A 25,610-nucleotide genomic window follows, 5' to 3' on the forward strand; every position below is an offset into this window, starting at 1 on the left:
GGGACATAGCTGTTGATCCGTAATATTTGTCTAATAAATTGAGAGAGTCAGTCTATATAGCATTAGATTCTAGAATACCTAATTTAAATTTCACTTTTCCTCAAATCAGATTTGTTGTATGCAGAAAATGTGAGAAAAATACATGTAAACAGTATGGTTTGGTTCTGGAACTGAAACCATGGAGATGACTGATGATGTTACATAACCTAACTACCACTGTAGGGGATGTTAAGTGACTTGTGTAAGGTCACAAGCAGGTCACAAGTATGAGACAGGGCTATATTCTATTTTTAGGGTAACCAGCTGATATCAGTGATTTCAGTAAAACAGTTCTCAGAATAAGAACAGATTCATCCTACACTCTAACTTTTCTGCCTGCAGCATTATTTATTAGCTGTATACTTTTAGGCAAGTCATGTGACCCTTTTAAGCCTCAGTTTCCTCATCTGTAAAAATGGGGTCATAATCTTAAATGAGATTAATACATATAAAGTTCTTAGCAGAACACTCAGTTCATAGTAAATGCTCATAAATGTTAGGTAACTCTGTTATTAGTACAGTGATAATCCTGAGGTCTGGCACAAAATTTTAAAGAGTTTTTTAAAAATCGGGGGGAAAAAAAGATGTAAGGGTTTAGTCATTTTTTGTTAAATGTGTCTTAGGGTGTTTCAATTCTGATTTTCCGCTTACTAGTCAAGTGATCTTGAACGTGTCATGTAACATCTCTGTACCTCCGTTTCCTGTCACAGCAACATATATAGCATGACATTATTTCTGTAATTTAACAAATTAAATATGTATTTGTATAGTTATATAAATATACATTCATAGGGAGAAATATCTATAGAATTCACCAAACTAACATTGGTTACCTAAAGAGGAAGAGAATTGGGACTGTTGGGAAGTCAGGGAGCTAGTGGGACTGGTGAATAATGCTCAAATTGGCAGTGGCTGTATCTGGTTGGTGGGAATTTTCTTTCTTGGGCAGCAAATATTAGTGAATGAAAGCTCAGGTTCTGGACTTAGATCTGGGTTTAATTTCTGACTGTCACCTATTAGCTGGGTGACTACACATAAATTTTATAGCCTTAAATTCTTTATCTGTAAAATTGTGATAAAAATATGTCCTTTTTTTAACGATAGGTCTATCTCATAGTGTTGTTAAAATTAAATAAAATAATGTATATGTCAAATGCTTAGCTCAGGCAGAATAAACAGTAGGAGATGTTAGCACTCTTCCTGTTCATCATTATACTTTTCTTCGTTTTCTGAAATTTCTGCAGTGAATTTGTATTGAAAATTTTCAGTAATCAGATGCCACTAAAGGATAGCAGTATTCTTTATATCTTAGTTTTTTTGTTGTTGTTGTTGTTGTTTAGTTTTTATGTGGCACATTGTAATAAAAAGTAGTTTCAAGTGTAGAAATGAACCTTGACACAAAAGGCAGGCCCAGTTGACAGTTTTATAGGACTTTTGACTACATGTGCAAGGTTAAGGACCAAAGTCCAGACCAGTGTTCTGAAAATAGGCAGGCTTTTATTCACACCGAATATTTTCAGAGAAATTTGAGATTAATCTTTTTATAATAGATCTTTTAAATCTCTTTAAAAATGACACTATCTGGCAAAGGACAGTGTTATTTAAGGTGACAACAAAATTAGAATGTATTTGAAACTCAAGAACAGAAGAGAGTTTTATGATAGTTATTTGGTGCACATTCATATTTATATATCTTTTGAATTTGTAAAGGATTCTTCATTTGAATTTCTTATCAGCATTGTGCATTCTATATACAGCACAAGTATAAGCCACTGTAGATTTAAAAAATGTTTTATGTGAAGTGAGTAGTTCATTGAACCCTCTTTACCTAACTCCTGTATAAACATGGTCATTCTATTTAAAAGAAAAGGATGATTTGTTTCTTCTTCCTTCCATTTTTTTCCCTGAAAACATTATCACACGTTATTTTTATCCTAAATACTTAGGCATGCTTCATTTGTTTTGCTATGAATTTTATACTTATAAATAAAAACCTCTACATTTTTTTTGATTGCTGTATGGGTACCATGAACCTTTCTCTTGCGATTCTCATCTTCTGTTATGCTGTATTTGTATGCTTTTTATCTACTATGTTGTAAACACAATAAGTGCAACATGGGATTTGGAACCTGAGTTAAATTAGGTAGCTTTAGAGGACTTGTAAACTCCTCAAAATTATACACAAACTGTTCTACATGTACATATGTGCTTCTTTCTATAGCAGGTTCTCAAAGCAGTCTGTGACACACGTTTTCCCTACCCCCAAAAAGGGCAAAAAGAAAGGTTGTAAAGGTTGAAAGGAAACAAAGGCTGTTAATGGTACAACTATTAGAACAACAACAACAACAAAAAAAGGTTAAGAGGAAGACTTGAAGGTCTAATGAAGGAAATAATTGAACTGCAGTGCTGCCTTAATCAGGATATGAAAGTCATTATAGAAAATAGAGATCAGAAGCAGAGCAAGAAATAAATAATTTCAGTATATTTTAAATATGAGACATGCTGCCCGACTATAGGTTATAAAAATAAGTATACGAAAGAACTAGAATATGAAAAGCTTTTCTTCCCCACACTTTCCTATCCATTAATAAGTTCTTAACATTTTGGAATGGTTTTTCAGTGGAAAGATGCTTTGTTGAATAAAACTTTTCACTTTGAACATTTTTAACTGTTTTCCTGATTTATATTTTATCATTGTTTAAAAGATTAACAGTCTCATCACACTACCTTTTAGCTTAACTTTTCTCAAGGTGTTTTGCATTACAAATTCTAAAGACAGCCTGTAAATATGGTGCTTAGATCTATTACTTAGTTAAAAATCCAAATGGACAGTTTTCCATTAACTCTGAAAACCATTTTAACTTTTGGTTTTTGAGGCCGTGAAATGCACTGGTTTGGCGTAAAATACGCTAGTTTAGACTACAGACCCTGGAGCCAGACTGCCTGTGTTCAAATACTAGCTCTGCCACTTAATACTTGTGTGATCTTGGGCAAATTACTTAACCATAAGAATGGTTAATTTCCTTATCTGTAAAATGAGGGTTACATTACCTGCACCATAGGAATTCTGTAAAGATGTGATAAACTAAAATATATAAAATAATAAAAACAATTATGTGGTCCATAGTTAGTGCTATATAAATCTTAGCTATAATTATTATAGTGTTTTAGAAACTTGACTGCCTTTTATCTAGGAATGCTGTATGTAAGGCTTTTTTATGAGTGCTTCACAAAAAGAATAAAATTATACCTATAACCTGCAGTCGATGGTCTGTTTTTACAAGCAGTCTTGTTAGTATATGTATAGATACTAAGTTGTGTGGTTTTTGTTTTTTCAATGGAGAGTTTTTCACAGTGGTAAATAGCTCAGGCCCCGGCGTCAAACAGGCTTGAATTCAATTCTAACTGTGTCACTTACTAGCTGTGTAACTTTTATTTCTTAATCTTCTTAATCCTCTGGCTCCTTGTCTGTAAAATGAAGCTAGTAATATTGCCTACTCCATAGGGTGTTTGTAATGTGTAAGTAATACACATAATTTACTTAGTGCAATGTCTAGAACATCAGTTTTCATGACCAATAACTTATTTCTCACATATATGTATTATAGATTTATTTTTTAAAATAAAGTTTAATAACTGTATTTTTGTGTGGGGTTTTTCCTAAGCAATATATATGTTTCTGCAGCCCAATGTTCATGAAAAATTATATAGGAGCAAGGGACAGAAAGGTATTCTTGACTTGTGTTTTGACACTAAAGAAACAAGATTTGTGAATTTTGATTCATATCTGATGTCGCTACTGCCATCCTTTATCTCTAAGTAACTTAAAACCTTGTCTTTTTGTTTTTCCTTATCTAGAAGTTATTATAACATTTAAATTTATAAGACCTGTGTGGTGTGTTGATTACATTCTATTTATTTATCAAATCCTTGTATTCGTTATCCTTGTATTTGTTATCTATTGCTATAAAACAAATTACCATAATACTTGGTAGCTTAAAACAGTTAACATTACTATCTCCCAATTTTTGTGAGTGAGGAGTCTACATGCGGCTTAGCTGTGTTATGTGGCTCAGGGTCTCACAGGCTGCAATCAAGAAGACAGCCTGGGCTGTAGTCATCTGAAGGCTCAACTGTGGAAGAATCCACTTTCAAGTTTATACACACGGTTGTTGGAAGGATTCAGTTCCTTTTGGGCTTTTGAACTGAGGGTCTCAGTTCCTACTGGCTTTTAGCCGGAGGCCATGTGGTTCCTTGCCATGTGGGCCTCTCCATAGGGTACCTTACGACATGAAAACTTGCTTCGTGAGAGCGAGCAAGCAAAAAGCAGAGAGAGTGCAAGCAAGATTAAAGTGACACTTTCTGTATAACATAATCTCAAAAATGACATCCTATCACTTTTTACTGAATTCTGTTTGTTAGAAGCAATTCACTAGGTCCAACCCACACTCAAGGGAGTACATTGGAATTTTGAGGAAAGTTGCTTAAATGAAGCAACAAATTTGTCTTGCTTTTTCTACATATTTGATATGTGCCATTTCATGGCTTGGAAGCATGAATCAGTCTCATCCTTGCATTCTAATAGAAAATTTCCATAGTATTCCTGGTATCCCACCCTTTTTATATTCAAAACTTCCCCACTGCCCTTCTTATAACTGACTGTATGTATCCTTCCCCTTGATTTGTTTGTACAGATTATGTGCAGGCTACAAATTATTAGATTAATCTGTACTGACTATTAAGCAATTTATACTCAATGCTATTATACCTTTAAATTTACTGTAATGGATTTTGACTTACATAGAAAAAATATGTTCACTGAAAACAACTAAGTGATATAAAGTAGTTCATGCCACTTTCATGAGGTTTTGGCTTGGAAAAATCTGTCTCATGGGGCCATATTAAGGTTCTGATGCTGCAGCTAACATTTGCTGATTTATCTCCCAGTACTGATTTTTCTTGATCAATATAGACAGGGAGAATAAAGAGCAAAGCTAATTTACCACCCCTTTATACTGTACCTTTCTCTCGTACCACTATTCAAAAAATTTTTTCTAAGTATAACATAATTCCCCTTACCAATGTGGTCAGTCTTTAAACATACTCATGCTAAAAAAATTATATGAACCACATACATTATAGAAAATTACTATATCCAATTACCATCTTAGGCTATCTTTGTCACATTAAAACAGATATTCTTACTTAGAACACGATTTCTTAAACTGTGATCCGGGGAACTGAGATGTGATTTTATGCTCAATGGACTGTGCTAAACTGTAAGGTCTATGAGCATGGGACTTGTTTAGCTTTTTCGTCACTGTATCCCCTAGCGTTCAGACCAGTGTCTGTTACATAGTACTCAACAAATTTTAAATGAATAAATGTTCTCAGCTATGAAATAATAGCAGCTACTAAAAATAGAAACATTTTTCAAACAAGGAAAATATCAATAAAAGAGAAGCGCTCAGACAGACAGACAGGTAGGTAGATAGATAGATAGATAGATAGATAGATAGATAGATAGATAGATAGATAGATAGATAGGCAGATAGATAGACAGACAGACAGACAGATAAGGATAGAAAAATTAATCAAGAATATATGAAACATACTCAAATTATAATAAGAGCTGACCCAGGAGAATCAGTTCTAGGTCATTCAACTTTCTTCCCTAACACTTCAGCTTTAAATCTCACATCATCAAACTGTACCAGTCACTACTCTATCTTGTTGCGGTTTGTCTAGACTATGAGGTTGTGCCATTCATTCTTTGAAGATTTTAGCTACTGGCTCACCAGAATTCCTGGTATCCCACCCGTTTTATATTCAAAACTCCTCTGCTGATTTTCATATACCTTATCTGTAGGTCTTTCCCCTTAATCTGTGCTGACTATTACAGTACAGTGAAATACTTCTTCCTGGAATGGTGCTTTTCTCTTTAAGCCTGAGTAATTATATTACATTATTTTAGTGTGCAATTTCGAAAATAAATTCCAGATTTGGAAGCCAACAGAATAAATTTGCCGTTTAGACAATCATGACTTTTGAAAATAATTCTTTTTCTATTTTGACCAGTATATAAATGCCTTGCTTTCCACATTAGAATAAACTGTGCTATAGGTAAGGAAACCCAGGCCAATAAGGGAATAATATAGATACTATATTACAGAAGTAACACATCTTTACCATAATTTGTATCTCAGACATGTATCTGTTCAAAGCAGACTTCAGACACCTCAGTGTAAAACCCAGAGGAACATTCAATGAGAACTATCATTCTTAGAGATTTCAGTGAAGTATTTATGGTTCTTGAGCTTGTCAAATGTTGCTTTTCATTTCAGCCAAATAGCATACATTGATGGGATGTGGAACTTCTTGTACATTGGGGGCAGTTGTGTAGGCAAGGAAGCACTAGTGTAAGTGTTGCCAAGCAATGAGTACTTTCTATCTCTGTCTCTATAGTGATTACCACTTCCAGTGGGAGAGAATCAGAATAGTGGGATGTTGTGGTGGGAGATTTTAAGCATTTAAAAGCCTGTTCTCTTAGAGAAGTGCCAAACTAATAAGTTTTTTAAAATGCAGAGTCCCTAATATTACAGTGTTTTCATTCCTAAATAGCAAAATGTAGAACCGCCGTGTGTGTGTGTGTGTGTTTGGAGGAATTTTTTTGCCATTTCTTTGTGTATATCTAAATTATTAGTAAAAATACTACAAGATTATTAAAGATTAAGTAGATAGAGTTACTTATTGTTTTTAGGGAACATATCATTTTTTCTTTGTTTTCCCCAGCTTTATTGAGATACAATTGATGTGCAACATTGCTTAAGTTTAAATTGTACATGATAATTTGATATATGTGTACATATTGGCAAATGATTTCTGATGAAATTTATAAACAACCTCTCCAGAAAATTGCACCTTCATACAAAATTTTGCATGTTGTCTAGTTTTAAAAAAATAAAACATTTAGGTTTATTTTCCCTATGTGATAGTTTCCCTATCTGAAGAATAATCTCAACAAATCGAAATTAATGACTCAAAGACTAGAGTATTCTAACAAAGTTGCAGTATTGATAACTCCCATCCCATACCCTAAAGCTAGGTATCTAAATACTTCCCTCTGCAACTGGAGATTTTTTCCTAAGAGTGGATTCTTTAACTTAGGCCCTAGATGAGTTAATTTAAAGAAGGCAATAATTTAGAAGGGAGGCAAGGGAAAAGAAGGTTAATAGGAGAGATTCAAACAGTTCTGCTTTGAAGATACGGGATCCTATGATTAAAGGTTCCTTAGAGTTTTGTGCACCTGCCCCACCTTAGGCAGTGTTCTCCTCAGTTGAGGATTGATAATGACATGTGTCATTGATAGCCTAAAATGGATCTAGTTTTCCCATCCACCTCTGGGGACAATTCTTCCCTACTGTTCAGGCTTCTGGACTCTCCACGTTGAGAGATTGTTCTCAGAACTATGGAAAATATCTCAGACTATCATCTTAACCTCCAATTTATATTTGACTTTAAAGCAGCAGACAAATTTTTCTAGGCAAAAAAATTGTTTGGCTAGCACATTTTTAAAAATTAGAATACCTTCATGCTCGCTGTATACACTGCAATTCAACATACACTTTATCATTTCCTACTACTTACCCCGAGCCATGCCAGATACATTAAAACTGCTTGTATCTGAAGGTACTAGAGTTTGTAATCTCATATGGGTTACTGAGAGTCGTTAATTTTTTTAGGAAGTAGCAAAGAAGAACCGGAGAATGGGAGAATGAAACTATTCCTTACTCTCTCCCTATTAAAACATACACTTTCAGGGGATTCACAGACTTCTAAAAGAGCATGTACCAGAGAATTCCTGATTTAGATCCTTTACTCCCTTACATGTGCTACTGTTTGGAATATCATTTGTTATTAACTACTATGGTTTTGTTACACAGGAAGAAGCATTATGCATGATTCAATAATTGAACTGTGAAGTTACTTTGAAAAAAACTAAGGGAGAATTTCCTCAACCAATAACCTCTAGTGGTTTTAAGAAATATTTGCTATCTCCAACACTGTGATCATCAAATGACTCTTTTTTTAAAAATTGAGGTATAATTGACGTACAACATTATATTAATTTCAGGTATGCAACATAATGATTCAGTATCTGTATAGTGAAATGATCACCATATCAAACGATTCTTATTCTTATATAATAACCCTTCCACTGCTCTTTCCTTCCTCTAATCTCTACCACTCATTTTCCCATACACTCTAGCTCTTTTCCACCACATTTTTATATTATATTAAAAATTGTCCAAAGAGGTTAACTACAGTACTCTAACCCCATCACCTTTACTACTATTTCTTTCGTCTATTATTTCTGCTAATTCTCTTTTCATACCCCTAATTATTTTTGTGGGCTAGATTTAATATTTGAAAATATTTGTAGAAATAATCTGAAGGTAGGATGATTTTTTTTTCTTTCTCCGGAGAGGTTTTTCATTTTCCTCTGCCACCTGAGACCAGTTCAATCCAAGTTGAGGTTTTGAGGTTTTCCAGTCTAATGAGATGACACAAATCAGGACTGCAACACCTACTTTACTTCTGCTTTATCTTTACTCCTAGAGTATAGGTCTTACGGGTCTCAGCCCAAAGTGTGGGTATTTTAATAGAATTTCCACTCTTGGCAGCTCCTAGATTCCAACTTTTGTTCCCTGACCTTTTGAGACACCCAAAAAGCGCAGCTCATTTGCTCAATCCTTCCTTTGCTGATAACAAATGCCCCCATTGCCAAAGTGGCCCTTCACGCTGCGCAAGATCTCCATCTTCTCTCTGCTCTGGTCTTGGTGATTTTATCACCACCTTGTAGGTCTTTAATGCTTTTGAAAAGATTTTTAAAACATACTTCGTCCGTTTTTTATTTGTTATCATCAGCTGGAGAATCTTCAATTTCTGAAAGGTTCCTGTCACCATTGTTTCTTTTGGGGGAAATATTCTAGCACTTGCATTTTTAGATTGCATGCGCATCCTGAAGTATGTGAAAGGTGCATCTTTATTTCTCTGGTCTATGCTCCCCATGAAGCTAGATGGGCACACTAAAAACATCTTAGAACACTACCTCTTTGGACAAACCAGTCCCCGTAAATTCTGGAAGGTATATAATAAATTGAAATGATATTAATATTATTAGCCAGTTGATGTCTTGAAATATAAAGAAGTTCCCTTTTCAAACAGGCCTTTAGAGTTGGTTCATGGTCCACTTCTTTGAGCAAGCTGTCTCCTGTTTGGACTTAGAAACTCAATCTCAGTGAAATCAATGTTTTACATAAAAATTTTGACAAGTTTTGCCTGTTGTTGTTATGATACTCCCCTGATACTGAATTGTTGAAAAACTTGCCTTTCTGCTCCTGATCTCCATCTGCTGTTATTTGACCTGTTACAGTTAAATTGGGGAGGGAAATTAAATGTCTGCTTCATTCAGCCACAAACCCCAAGTGTATTTCATAGATCATTGAGGTAGGTTCAGCATTACTATATTTTCTGCTCTTATCTTACTTTCTACAATAACCATAATAGTTAAATTATAACTCTAAGTAGATGAAGCTGATGTTTATATCGCTGCCAGAAAAAAATAATTTAATAGGGAGTAGGAGTCATCGTGCAAAATGATTGGAGAATTTCTTTTAATGTTTGAAGAGGATCATGAAACAAGCTTACTCCAGTTTGGCTTTCCAGTGCTTGGCTCTGTGACAAACCAATTTTAAAGGAATCTTCTTATCTGCTGGTTAATGTTTTATTAAAACATTGATTATCAAAAGCCACATAATATGTTTTTTTGTATTATACCACAAGATTCCTAATATATATATATATATATATATTAAAGACTCACTCTTTTAATCCATGTGAATTATCTTTGGTATTACAGAACAGAAGACTACCCTTAAAATCTAAAGGTGTTATTTGTTTTATATAATTTTTCTAAGTCTTAAAGTGAAAGAATACTGGTTAGAATTCATTTGTATACATGTAAAACTTTCACTACTAAGAGCATAAATTATGGATGAGGTTTCTGGTACCTTACCAGAGCAAAGATTCTTATTTTCTTAGTTAAAATTTGTTCTATACAATGAATTCTCCAGTACAACATATGCCATATCCAGTCCCTCATCAGGTAACATTTTTTGTAATGATACAGATGATACAGTGCTTGCCCTAGAGAAAAGAACATGTTAAACTACAGTAGTATCCCTTATCCACAGGGGATAGTTCCAAGATCCCCAGTGGATGCCTAAAACTGCAGATAGTAGTGAAAGCTATATATACTATGTTTTTTCCTATACGTACATACTTGTGATAAATTTTATGACTTCTCTTTAGCATATCCGAATTGCCAACATTACTACTCTTGTGCTTTGGGGCCATTATTAAGTAAAATAAGGGTTATTTGAACCCTAGCACTGCAATACCACAATAGTCGATCTGATAACTGAGATGTCTACTGAGTAACTAATAAGCTATCATATACAGCGTGGATACACTGGACAAGATTTTTATCATGCTACTCAGAGCTGCACGTAATTTAAAACTTATGAATTGTTTATTTCTGGAATTTTCCATTTCATATTTTCAGACAGCAGTTGACCATAACTGCAGAAAGCAAAACTGCAGATAAGGGGGGGACTATTGTATAGCTGAATTACCAAAGCATTTTTCTAATGAAAGCTGTTGGATAACAGTTATCCTTCAATCATTTCTTCTCAAATATCCAAACAAAAAATAAACACTAAAATTATCAAAAACACCCATTTGGACAATTTCATACATTTTTTGTCTTATGCTTGCCACTATATACATAGTGCTTAATATAATGACTGCTACATAGTAGATGTTCATTCATTGTGTGTTGAATGAATGAAATACACCAAGGAAGTCAAAGGAAGAGAAAATGAAAAACTTAGTGTGTTATAAATATATGTAAATGACAGTTTTCTCTCTACTAAGAGTACCTCTTTTCACTCTAATTAACTACAAAGGGGCTCATAAGCTTGAACAACTGGAACCGTGATTTTTTAATCTGTGTTTATAAAGTGCAGCAGGTCTTTCAATAATGTAGTTTCGTTCAGTGTCATTTCATTGTAACATTGGTGAGTTGCCATAGGAATTTAACTCTTGTTTATATCAATTAGCCTATGATAAAATTGGTTTTGTTGTATGTAGTTTTGCTTAAAGTTGCAGAACCTATCAACAATGTTAAGTGAGGACTAACTATAATTTCACTATGGTGTCCTTACGTGGTATTTGATTTGTTATATCTTATTTATTTTAAACTTTCTCCTGTCATGGAAAGACGGCTACATACAAGGCCAATGTGACTAGCATATGGGAAGGGGCATAAAACTTCACTGGATCAGAATTCTGCCATGGCAGCCAGCTGAGCTATGAGTAAACCATAATAAATGTAATTAGAGAACATAATCAATTAAAATAAAACAAAGAATGAGGATTTCAGGAAAATATCTGTTAGCCAAATGTGACACATTTATCCTCAAAGATCAGGAAAAAGAAAAGAAATAAATACAAGAATAAACTTAACACCATCTTTTGGGAAACTCAATATAGAGAGGGTGCCAAAAAATGTATACACATTTTAAGAAAGGAAAAAACTGCATTCAAATTATGCTGATGGTAACCACTTTGAGTACCTTTTGTAATTGCAGAAACGTGACTTGAATTCATCTTTTGTTATCGGTATATATTGAATATTACAATTTTAATACAATTTTTTTCTTTCTTAAAATGTGTATACATTTTTTTGGCACCCTCTATGTATACAATAGCCAGACCATATGTAAAAATAGAACGCTGACCCCCAATCTGAAGCAACCAGCCCAGGAAGCCAGCCTACTACCTACAAGTCAGACTTGTAGGAAGTGAGACTACCATCTCTAGCAACCAGTCCAGGAAGCCAACAATAACTCCTATAACAATGGGAACAAAATGAGCGGGGCTTGATTATTCACTGGCACCCTCACTACCAACTTAGGACCTACCAGAGAAAGCTAAATGTGTGCTCCTAAATGTGTGCTCCTCTTCTAGTTAGCCCACATTTAGCTTCTCTGTGCCAAGTGCCTCCAATCAGAGCACACCTGAAGCCTTACCTTATCCCTCCCACTGGGAAGCTTTTCTACTCCTCTGCTTGATTTTAAGTCTCTGCCAAGTGCAAGTGATGGGGGCTGACTCTCTTGCTCTATAACAAGCTCTGAATAAATAGCCTTTCTTGCTCTTATTTGGGTAGTCATTTCTTTCCACACATTTTTCACATAACTTAATTACAGTATTCTAACATAGAACATAAAGTACTTCCATGCTTGAACATAAACAAAAATATATACAAAAGAAATGCTTTTTTTTGCTAAGTCTCAGACTTATGCACATAAAAAGAAAAGTGATTTTTACATTACACTTCATGAGAACAATAGCAATAGCACCCGTGGTATTAAAAATGACAAGAACAATATTTCACCTGGAACAACATAGTTGCAAGTTCTTTCTTTTCCTGGCCTGGGTCATTTATACCTTTACCTTAGCATCCCCCTCTACAGCCACTTATGCCATTCTCACTCCTCTGCACTTTGTGACCTCCATGACAGCTGCCAGGCTGTCACTCCTAATGACAAAGGCAGATCTGGACATGACATAGAATCTACAAGATCAGACAATTAAGTTTGAGAACTTGTTGCCATGATGTTGCAAACCTTTTTTTGATATCAGAGGGATTATTCATTATAAATTTGTACTAACTGGACAGTTAACCAAGTTTACTATTTGGAAGTGCTGCAAAGGCTCTGTGAAAAAGTTAGACGGCCTGAACTTTTCGCCAACAATTCATGGCTCTTGCATCACGACAGTGCACCAGCTCGCATAACACTGTCTGTGAGGGAGTTTTTAGTCAGTAAACAAATAACTGTATTGGAACACCCTCCCTACTCACCTGATCTGGCCCCCAGTGACTTCTTTACCCGAAGATAAAGGAAATATTGAAAGGAAGATATTTTGATGACATTCAGGACATCAGGGGTAATACGATGACATCTCTGATGGTCATTCCTGAAAAAGAGTTCTAGAACTGCTTTGAAGGGTGGACTAGGCGCTGGCGTCGGTGCATAGCTTCCCAAGGGGAGTACTTCGACGGTGACCGTAGTGATATTCATCAGTGAGGTGTGCAGCACTTTTTCTAGGATGAATTCGCAAACTTAATTGTAAGACTGTGCATATCTAAGAGAACTCTTACAATTAACAAGAAGAGAACCTAATTTTTTTACATGTACAAAAGATTTGAAGAGACATTCACAAAAGAAGATATAAGAATGGCCAATAAACACATGAAGAGATGCTCAACATAATTAGTCATCAGAGAAATGCAAATTAAAACCACAAGATACCACTGTGCACCCATTAGTATGGCGAATTAAGTTATAGTTGTATTTGAGTTAAATATCTAAAAATTAAATGCTTACAATAATGCTGTGTAACAAACCACCCTAAAACTTACAACAACCAGAAATAAGCAATTTTTTTTTCTTACCCATGGATTTGCAAGTGTTGGTTGGAATGGCTCTTTCAGGCTGCACATTGGCTGAGCAGCTCCGGGGTTCAAGTTGGTCTCAGGTCTGTGTGTGTTCATTCTGGGGCCCAGGATGAAGGAGCATCAGGTGGAGAAAAGCTCTTCTCTCAATGGATCACCAGAACACAAGAACACAAGCGCAAATTTTTATTGTGTAACGTTTTAAACACACCCAAAGAACCTCCCATATACCCATCCCTCCGTTTCAACAATTGTTTCATTGGTTTCTTCCCCCTCTTCTTCGAGGATGCCCATGGGAGCTAAGCAGTGGGAGGAATGCTTTAAAGTCAGCCGTTCTGAGTGGAGTTGCACGAGAGGTGGCTGCTTCCATTCTTGGTTGCTGTTAGGCAGTGATTCTCACAGGGAGCTCAGTTTTGGGGGGATGGGGAGAGCCTCCCGGCTTCAGCGCTTACTGTGACAAATAGTCTCTGCTTTTAGCAGTCACCGTTTTTCAGTATTCATCAAAAAAGAGAGAATTTAGGTAATCACATAAGAACTAAGACATAAAAATATAACCAGGTTTGCTTTGGCAATTGGGCCGAGCTAATCATAGGTTTTGTAATTCTGTTAAAAAGAAAGCATGGGTTTCTTTATTTGATTAAATGTAATACAGATTTCTGTGTGATTTGAAATAGATGAGAACAAGCAGTTTATATTTAACAGGTTGTAAAGGAAAATGTAAACAGCCCAATGTGAAAATGCTAAGAGAATGCTAAAAATTAAGAAGCATCTATAAACTAGACTTTGTGGAACCTGCCATGTATATAATACAGATTAGAGATTTGGATACATTACCTATTAAACATTCATTTCTTGGTACAGTTTTTTTTAATTGAAATATAATTGATATATGATACAACGTTATATTAGTTTCAGGTATTCAACATAATGATTTGATATTTGTATACACAGGGAAATGATCAACAAAATAAGTTTAGTTATCTGTCACCATACAAAGTTACAAATTTTTTTTCTTGTGATGAGAACCTTAAGATTTACTCTCTTAGCAACTGTCAAATATGCAATACAATATTACTGACTATAGTCACCATGCTGTACGTCACATCCCTGTAGCTTATTTATGTTATGACTGGAAGTTTGTACCTCTTGACTCCCTTCCCGCTTTGCCTCCAACCTCCCTCCCCTTGGCAACCACCAGTCTGTTCTCCATATTTATTTGTTTTGTTTGATATTTTTTTTTTTAGATTCCACATATAAGTGAAATCAAATGGTGTTTGTCTTTCTCTGTCTGACTTATTTCACTTAGCATAAAACCTTCAAGGTTCATCCGTGATGTCCCAAATGGCAAGAATTCATTCTCTTTATGGCTGAGTAGTAGTCGTGTGTGTGTGTGTGTGTGTGTGTGTGTACGTGTACACGTACCACATCTTTATCCACTCATCCATCAATGGACACTTAGGTTGTTTCCATATCTTGACTATTGTAAATAATGCTGCAGTGAACTATTAGGGGTGCATATACCTTTTTGAATGTGTTTTTGTTTTCTTTAGATAAATACCCAGAAGTGGAATTGCTGGATCATATGGTAGTTATATTTTTTATTTTTTGCGAAATCTCCATACTGTTTTCCATAGTGGCTGTACCAATTTACATTCCCATCAACAGTGCATGAGGGTTCCCTTTTTTCCACATCCTCACCAACACTTATTTCTTGTCTTTTTGATGATAGCCATTTGAATAGGTAATATCTCATTGTGGTTTTGATTTGCATTTCCCTGATGATTAATGATGTTGAGTGTCTTTTCATGGTGCCTTTTGGCCATCTGTATGTCTTCTTTGGGAAAAATGGCTATTCACATCTTCTGCCCATTTTTAATCAGATTGCTTGTTTTTTATTGAGTTGTATGAGTTCTTTATATATTTTGGCTATTAATCCCTTATCAGATACATGATTTGCAAATATCTTCTTCTATTCAGTAGGTTGCCTTTTCATTTTGTTGATGGTTTCCTTCGTTGTGCAGAAGAAGCTTTTTAGTTTGATGTAGTCCCACTTGTTTATTTTTACTTTTGTTGCTGTTGCCTTTGGAGTCAGATCCAAAAAAATCATCACCAAGACTGATACCAGGGAGCTTACCACCTATGGTATCTTTCAGGAGTTTTATGGTTTCAGGTCTTCCGTGGAAGTCTTTAATCTATTTGAGTTAATTTTTGTGCATGGTGTAAGATAGTAGTCTAATTTCATTTTTTTGCATATGACTGTCCAGTTTTCCAAACACCATTTATTGAAAAGACTCTTCTTTTTCCATTGTAAATTCTTGCCACCTTTGTCGTAAGTTAATTGACCATATATGTGTGGGTTTATTTCTGGGCTCTATTGTGTTCCACTGATCTGTGTGTCTGTCTTTGTATCTTGGCATAGTTGGAATCATTGTTTAATCCCTCTGCAGTTTGACTACTTTAAGTAGAAGGCAGTTCTTGCAAATGTTGTAAAGTGTAAACCATCTCAGAAATGGGGTTTGGAGTCATCAAGAAAAATAAAGACAATCTTGAACTTATATAATATATTAACCAATGTCATCCCAATAAATTTAATTTAATAATAAAAAAGTAAAAGGAAGACCAAAGTGTTCAGAAATATTCAGCACTTGCTTTTTTATAACATCCTATGTATGTCCTGCCTGCATCATATTTCTCCAAGTTTAATTTATGACTTAATTAATTTAATTTATGACTTAATTAAATTATTTAGTTTTCTAATTTCCCCCACGAGACTATAATCTCCTTAAGGATAGAGATTATGCTTGGTGTTCCTAAATGAATATGTAACACCTAATACAGTGCTAGACACAGAGGAAGTACTCTGAAAATATTTATTGAATTAAGGAATGCTTTCCTATGTTGTCTGTCATCAGATAATTCTGCTGAATACTGTTAAAGATAAAAATAAACAAAATAATCATGTAAACAATTCGTACACAATAATCACATATTTCCTGGCAAAATAATGAGGTGGTTAAGAATCTAGACTCAGGAGCCAGACAGCCTGGACTAATACTGACTCTGCCACGTAGTTAACTCTAGATTCATGGGCAAGCCAAGAACTTGATCTTTGTGTGCCTCACTTTTACTATCTGTAAGATAAGAAATATGAAGATTAAATGATTTAATACATGTAAAGCACTTAGAAAGTACCAGACAGTAATATCTCAAGGAGTATTAGTTATTGTTATTATTACCAATATTATTTCAGAAATAAAACATTCATTTAAAACAATAAAAATATATTGCATTTAATCAGTTTTGATCTTAGAGTTCTGTATTTGTGTTGAAGTGATATGTCATACAGATTTGAATCTGAAAATTGTTCCCTCTTCTTTTTCCCTAACTCTTCTGCTAAAAAATCAAACTCCTCCATTGAAAGAATTTAGAGTATGGCTTCCTCTAAGAACCATCTTCCCTCCTTTGCCTCCCAGCACTCTTCCAAGACAAGTTTGTTTCTTCCTCTGCTCTCTAACACTTCCTTTAGTTTATAAAATAGTTCTTGTATACACTGGTTTCTCTTGATCCTATGTTATTGCCCCACTTTAAGTTGTTAACTGAGGAGTGGCAGTAATTTTTTTTATATACAAATTTTTAAATACATATAGCATTTCTTTTTTTCTTAATTCTAGACTTCTTTCTTGGAAGGAAAAAAACCCACGTATTATGAGTATTGTTTCATTCTCAAACCCAATGTCCTGTGTCCTTAATCCATTTTCTGTAATTTTTAAAAATTAAAATATTATGTAAATACAGAAAGGTACACAAGTCATAATTATGCAGCTATAAAATATTATGACATGAATGCACCTATGTAATCACTACTCAAATCAAGATATAAAATATTACCAGCACCCTAGAAGCTTTCCCATACTTCTGCTCTATAATTTTCTACTCCCTACAAGCATAACCACTATTCTGATTGCCATTATTAATTATTCTTTTACTAGTTCTCAAACTTTATATAAAAGAAATAATTTAGTGTAATAAATACTCTTTTGAGTCTCTCTTCTTTTACTCAGTAGTATGTTTGTGAGATTCTCTTTTATTGCTGTCATATATAATTGTATGTCTACTGTTGATGGCTATTATGAACAATTCTATGAATGTTTGTTACATATATTTTGATGCACCTATGTATACTTGTCTTTTTGGTATATACGTGGTAATGGATATGCTGGGTTACAAGGTTTTCAGTATGCTCAGCTTAAAAGTTTTTCCAAATTTGATGCTATCAATTTACATTTCCACCAGCACAATAGTATTTAAATACTCTTTTACCCTATAATCAGGTCTTTGTTTTGTGTTTTATTCTGCACTGCACATTTGTAGTGGTGTATCATTGTGGTTTTGATTATCATTTCCCAGTAATGTTGAGCAGTGTTTCATATGTTTATTGGTCATTTGGCTATCCTCTTGTAAATTCCTGTATAGATATTTTTTCTTCATTTTTTTAAATTAGATTATCTTATTTTTCTTATTGATTTGTCTGAGTTCTTTATATACATGTTCGCTATCTTTTCCCACTCTGTGGCTTGCCTTTTTACCATATTAATGGTGTCTTTGGTGAACAGAAGTTTTTCTTATTAACAAACTTTACTTTACCAATCTTTTCTTTTGTGGTTAGTACCCCTTTTTGTCCTGTTTAAGAAATCTTTGCCTAGTCTTAGGTCATAGAGCTATTCTGTTATGTTATCTCCCAGAAAATTTATTGTTTTACCTTTCATATTTCTATAATCCATTTTGAATTGATTTTTGTATATGATATGAGGTAGAAACAGGTTTCATTTTTATTCATATCACTGTTCCGTCACCAATTATTGAAAATACCATCTTGTTACTAAAATAGTATAGTGACACCTTTATCCTAAATAAGGTGATTCTATATGTTTAGCTATGCTTCTGGATTCTTTATTCAGTTCCATTGGTCTTTTTATCTATGCTTGTATCAGTCATATTCTGTCTTAATTACTTTAGCATTATATTAACTCTTGATGTCAAGTAATAGAAGTCATTCTTCAAGTTATCTTCACTATTCCTGGACCTGTCCATATGCTTGTAAGTTTTAGAATCCTTTAGTTTTTATGATGCTATATTTCTTTTTTTTCTTTTTTTAAAGATTTTATTGGGGAAGGGGAACAGGACTTTATTGGGGAACAGTGTGTACTTCCAGGCCTTTTTTTTTCCAAGTCAAGTTGTTGTCCTTTCAATCTTAGTTGTGGAGGGTGCCGTTCAGCTTCAAGTTGTTGTCCTTTCAGTCTTAGTTGTGGAGGGCGCAGCTCAGCTCCAGGTCCAGTTGCCATTGCTAGTTGCAGGGGGCACAGCCCACCATCCCTTGCAGGAGTCGAACCGGCAACCTTGTGGTTGAGAGGACGCGCTCTAACCAACTGAGCCATCTAGGAACTCAGCAGAAGCTCAGCTCAAGGTGCCCTGTTCAATCTTAGTTGCAGGGGGCGGAGCCCACCATCCCTTGCGGGACTCGAGGAATTGAACTGGCAACCTTGTGGTTGAGAGCCCACTGGCCCATGTGGGAATCGAACCAGCAACCTTCGGAGTCAGGAGCATGGAGCTCTAACCGCCTGAGCCACTGGGCCGGCCCTGTAATGCTGTATTTCTCATTCAGTGCTCCAGGAACAAAGCCTAATGCATAAACACACTACTCCCAAATAGCCAAAATAAAAACCAAGAGCTGTGAATATAAATAGTTTTAATAAGTGTAATGTATGGATGCTGTGTGATTTGTTTTGTGCAATAGTCTCACCGTGATTATTTTTAAACAACCTACCAGCCATCTTGTTTTGTTTGTCATACTCCAAATTCATCATTTTTAAAGAAGTCACAGTAGAATTCCACTTAAGGAAAGTACTATCTTTGTTTAGGGACATACCTTAATTGGGCGTGTTTGTTATGAAGATGACACCCTCTTCACATCGCTTGGATGGTCAGGGATGAGACAAAAAGATAGGTAAAATACTTGGTATGAGGATTTAAGAGGCATTTGGAGAGTTTTGAGCTAATACCCTGGGCAGAGGGGAGGTGGGGAGTGACACCCAGCAACATGGTGCGAGACTGGAATCAAGGATGACAGTGTAACTCAGGGGTCAAGAGCCTGAGTTCCAGATCCAGGTTACCTGGCTTAGCCACTTAATAGCCTCATGAATTTGGGCACGTTACTTATCCCATCTATGCTTCCCTTTTCTTACTTGTAAAATAGGGATGAGTGTTTACCTCATGGTTGTGATAATTAAATGAGTTAATATATATAAAACATTTAGAAATAGTATCTCACATGTGGTTAACCCACATATGTGCTAGCTGTTAGTGTAGTTAATAAAAGATAATCTGTGAAAAATCTGAGATACATCATATTTTTAGTTTTATTTAAGTTTTGTGCCTTGACATAATCCCCTCTCCTTGACTCTTTGTCAAGGATAGGGGCTTATAGATCACCTTGAGTTCCCTGATGCCTTTTTATGTGATTTCTATAAGTTCTCTATTTAGAAATATATTTATCTTAATGAGACTCCAAAGAAAAGCCTTATACTGACTTTGTACAGCATCTATCAGTGAAAAGGTTTGAAAAGGAGTCATTCCTATAGTTGGTAACCACTGAAAAGTAGCCTAAATAGAAAGAGAACCTAAAAAGCTAATTGCATGGGAAGAATGTAGCAGTCTGGAAGCAGAGGATTAAAATGAATGCCAGAGATCAGGAATTTTAGGGGTTTAAATTTCAAGGCAAAAATGAACCTGAAAGGGGTTTTCTTTTGGAGTGATGAAAAGGTTGTGGAATTAGGGAGTGGTAATGTCTGCCTAACCTTACATATATACTAAAAGCCGCTGAATTGTACACTTTCAGGCAGGGGATAGAGTTTATGGTATGTTAATTATTTATCAGTTTTGAAAAAATGATTCTGACTGGGAGCAGTGGTAGCTCAGGTCTATCGAGCATGGGGTAGGTACCCAACCAGGACCAGCTGAGCATCTGTATGCAGGGTGGCACGGAGCAGCAGTGACATTTGTTACCTGTAGGGGGAACAGATTAGTAAGGACAACAAGAGCCAGATTTGTTACTATTGGAGAACAGATTTACAACTTTGGAAAGGAGACAAACTAGAATTAACCCTATGCTATTGAATTGGAATTAGAGCATCACTGTGAACTTTGGGGGTATGTGTTTGCATATGGATTTGCAAATAAAAATGAATATATGTGTGTATGTGAATGTATGCATACATGTATGTATATATGTGTGTGAATATACTGCCTCACTCTGGCCACTGAGTGGACCTGGAGGACAGTGACATCCTAATAGCAACAAGCGTGCCTGGGATTCTAAATACCCTTCTCCAGTAAAAAGAACCAGGGCTTCTTGGAAAGAGGACTCATTCTAGGACTAGGGCAGGGAAACTACAAGATGAGCCTGGAACATCTTGGGCCAGAAAGCAAAGAAGTGCCCAGAAAATGATAGGAAAATGTCAAAAGGTTATAGGAGCCGAATTGAGAGGGCTTACCCTGGCCAAATCTGGGACAATTTGAGCAACAAAATAAGTAATGATAGTAACAGATTATAACTCAGTGAATAAAATGGGAATCTGAGTTTAACTAGAGAGATAGGTGGTTGAATAGATGAGTGGTTGAGTGGGTGGGTGGATGGATGGAGAATGTACACTGTAGATAAATTCATGGATTTAAAAAAATCACTATTTGGCAAGCATAATGTTAATTCAGCCAAGAAACATTAATGGATACTTAAAATAGTGGGCAAAAGTTTATTGAAGAAAGATTTAGACTAATACTTGTGCAACAATGTTCATACTATCATATTCATAATATCTAATAGGTGGAAACAACCCAAGTGTTCAACATGAGATGAATCGGTAAATGAAATGTGGTACATACATACAATGGAATATTATTCAGTCATAAAAAGGCATGATATTTAAAAAGTAAAATTCTGGTACATGCTACACATGGATGAAACTTGAAAACATGCAAAGTAAGATAAGCTAGACATAAAAGGACAAATACTGTGTGATTCCACTTATATGAGATACGTAGAATAGGCAAATTTACAGAGACAGAAAGTAGAATAGAAGTTACTAGGGGTAAGTAAGAGGGAGGAATGGAGAGTTATTTAAAGGGTACAGAATTTCTTTGGGGGAAGATTTAAAAGTTTTGAAAATAGGGCCGGCCTGGTGGCTCAGGTGCTTGGAGCTCCGTGCTCCTAACACCAACATCGCTGGTTTGATTCCCACCTGGGCCAGTAAGCTGCGCCCTCTACAGCTTAGATTGTGAACAACAGCTCTCCCTGGAGCTGGGCTGCCTGGGGCTGTGCTGCCAGGAATGACCGGTGGCCAGCATGAGTGGCCGGGGGTTGGGAGGAAGCAAGGCTCATAATACCAGCATGGGCCAGGGAGCTGTGTCCTACACAACTGGACTAGACTGAGAAACAACGGCTTGAACCGGAGTGGGGGGAGGCAGAAAAAGGGGAAGAAGAAAAAATGTTCTGAAAATAGACGGTGGTGATGGTTGCACATTGTAAATGTACTTAATGCCCTGAGTTTTGCCCTTAAAAATGGTTAAGATGGCAGATTTTGTAATGTATATTTTATAACAAAAAGTTTTTTTAAAATTTAAAAGTTCGTTGAGGAATGGGATATTTACATAGTCTCAACGTATGTCACTCATTACAAAGAGAAAAAGTGTAATTTTAGAATTTGGAAAAATCTGGCAAACACTACCATAACCAATTGATCAAAATTAACACAGCATTGCTTTTGTTGTATTCCTGCCAAAAAGCATAACCTGAATCAAATCATGAGGTAACATTAGATAAATTCAAATTGAGGGACATTGTGCAAAACGACTGGGCTATCTATAGTCTTCAAAAGTGTCAAGGTCATGAAAGTTAAGAAAAGACTGAAACCTGTTCCAGATCAAAAGAGATAAAAGAGAACTGGGAACCAAATGCATTGCATAATCCTGAATTGTTGGATCCTTTTGCTAGAAAGGACATTACTGGGACAAATGTCAAAACTTAAATGGGATCTGTGGATGACATCATAATAATGTAAAATGTTTGTTTCCTGATTTCTTTACTGGTACTGTGGTTATGTAAACGAACGTCCTTGTTTATAGGAAATACATATTATTTGGGATGATGGGACGTGATCACGTCAGTACTTTCAAAAGGTTAAAGGGAAAAAAACTATTCTTTGTACTATCCTTGAAACTTTTTTGTAAATTTGAACTGATTTCAAAATAATAATAATAAAAAAGATTATTTACACAAACTGTAAGAAAAAAAGATAAAACAACCTGAATGAAGGTGGTGATTGTGGCCAGGAACTAGATCCCAATACTAGGACTGGAAAACTAACTGCCAAAGAAATGGGAAACTTTTTCTATTCAGTAAGTTACAAAAACATTCAAGCCCATTTTGAGTAGATAAATAGAGGATAATTTGAGTAGACAGTATTCAATTATGTAAACGTGGGAAAATCAGATTCTAGACTGGGACCTTGTAATTTTGGATTTAGAATTTGAAAACAAAAGGAAATGACCAAACTGAATGTAAGAATAGTTGCAGAACTAGGCCATTTTATTTTGAAAAATTTATGTTTCAATGTCTTCCTGTGTTTAGGTGATGCTGAACAGGAACTTGGTCCCCCTCCATCTGTAGATGAGGCAGCAAACACACTCATGACTCGTCTGGGTTTCCTCCTTGGAGAAAAAGTCACAGAAGTTCAGCCAGGTGACCAATATAACATGGAAGTACAGGATGAAAATCAGGTAAACTGCTTGTTACCAAATTTAAAACTTGGGATAAATCAGCCTATTGTACCAGGAAAGGAAAAATGTCGTGTGTGTGTGTGTGTGTGTGTGTGTGTGTGTGTGAGAGAGAGAGAGAGAGAGAGAGAGAGAGAGAGAGAGAGAGAGAAAGTGTTTTTGAGAAGAATGCCTTTTGAAGCCTGGAGATATAATTTAATTTTCCACGATCACTGAATTTCTTCAATTTATGAAATATCATTTAGTTTCATTCTTAGCTTTAAAAAGCCACTTTAAGGTTTTGGTTCATTTCTTGAATGAGTGAGAAAATAATTAAGTAAATAAGCCAACAAATAAAATTGTCATATATTCCTATACCCAGAAATTGCAGAATATGCATTGTTTCCAGGTGCACGTGGATTATTTATCATATTGATGATATGCTGCGCCATAGAGCAAGTCTCCACAAGTTTCAAAAAATTCCAGTTACTGTGACCATAGTAGAATTAATCAATTACAAAATAATTTTGAGAACAACAGCTAAAAGATAACTTAGAAAATCCCCCAAATGTTTGGGTGTTAATATACTTCTAAATAGCCTGAGTCAAAGAACAAATCACAAGAAATTAGAAAATAATTTAAAGTGAAATAATAAAAACACAATATAACATCGTATATAGTTAAAGATATGCTCAAGAAGAAATCTTCATTTTGAATACATATATTGAAATAGTAGAAAATCTGAAAAATTAATGATCTAAATATTCATCTCAAAAAGTTAAAAAAGTATCAGCAATTTGAAAAAAATATTATAGATTTCTTTTTCTTTTGGCTATTTCCATTCTTTTTGGCCCAAATGTAGGAAAGGGAGTACTAGACTCTGATTTATATGTTTGGTCTTAATCTTTCAAATGAATATCCTGGAGTGACTGATTTTATTCAGATAATGACAAAAATTAATTTCAAATTGCATATTTTTAATAAATATTGAAGATTCTAGTCAAATGTTAATTTTATCATAAAATAATAAAATATACAAGGATTATTTGAATATATCTATAGACTGTGTAGGTAACGTGCAGGTGTCCCGGGGCTCTCTCCTCAGACTTCTCTGTTCTTCTTACCCTCAACCCTTAGGTGATTGGTTTTGCTGGCTGCGCGTTATAATCACCCGGGCAGTTTTTATAAAAGTCAGATGCCTAGAATTCTAATTATATGGAGAACTCCATTCTTATTTCTTTAAATACTATCTTAGCTCCTGAGTTATCTCTAGCCCTGCCTTTCCCCTTCACTTGATCTGTATATCCAGCTGCCTACACCAGCTTTTCTACCTATATGTCTAAGATACATCTCAAATTTAATATGTCAAAAACTGAGACCTTGCATTTTTCCCCATAACCTGCTCCTTCTGCGATGTTTCGTATCTGAGTTGGTGGTATTACCTACATGCTTAGAACAAAAGCTTTGGAGCCATTCTTGGCTTTTCTCTGTCATACCCTGTATTCACTCTTTCAGCAAATCATGGAGGCTGTCTTCAAAATGTATGCTAAATCTGATCCCTTCTCATTACTTCCACTGCTACACCTAAGTCCAAGCCACTGTCATCTCTTGCCTGTGCTACTGTAGCAGCTACTAGAATGTAAATCTAGAGAGCCTGTAACTTTTGCCTGTTCTATTTACTGCTGTATCCTCTGTTCCTAGAATAGTGCCTACCAGTAGGAGGTAGCCAATAAATATTTACTGTATAAGTAAATAGGCTCCTAATAGGTCTCTGCTTCCACTGTTGCCCTCTGTAGTCTGTACACGATCGCCAGACTGATCCTTGTAAAATAGGAACCTGATCCTTTCACTTCTATGCTCTGTCTTCCACTGTATTCCCATCACATTTAGAATTGCGTCTACAGTCTTTACCCTGACCTGAAAGGCCCCGCCTGCTCTGACCTGACCTCTGCTAACCTCTCTTGCTTCGTATCCTGCCCCCCTCTCTGACCCTGCAGCAGCACTGACCTCCTTGTCATTCCTGGAACACGTGAAACATCCGTTTATACTGGATGCTCTTCCCACATAACTCGCTTCCTCACTTCAGTGCTCTGAGGTCTTTTGTCTGTATCTCCTAAGAATGTCGTTTCATGACGGCAGGGATTTATGATTTTTTTTTTTAATCAGTTTATATTGTAGCCAT

The 25,610-nt window shown here is 35.4% G+C and overlaps 1 protein-coding gene across 13 annotated transcripts in view; it reads left to right on the forward strand.

The window, feature by feature from the left end:
- TANC2 (tetratricopeptide repeat, ankyrin repeat and coiled-coil containing 2) overlaps positions 1-25,610 on the forward strand; it is a 341,550-nt gene that overhangs the window by 192,733 nt on the left and 123,207 nt on the right. For all 13 annotated transcript variants that reach the window (XM_074320171.2, XM_074320170.2, XM_074320174.2 and 10 more), the window contains one exon: positions 23,304-23,452. In XM_074320171.2, the coding sequence (XP_074176272.2) occupies positions 23,304-23,452 (149 nt within the window). The remainder of the gene's footprint in view (positions 1-23,303; positions 23,453-25,610) is intronic.

Source organism: Rhinolophus sinicus, chromosome 12 (genome assembly GCF_057876585.1).
Source record: "Rhinolophus sinicus isolate RSI-liver-muscle chromosome 12, RSI-T2T, whole genome shotgun sequence".
Lineage (NCBI taxonomy): Eukaryota > Metazoa > Chordata > Mammalia > Chiroptera > Rhinolophidae > Rhinolophus > Rhinolophus sinicus.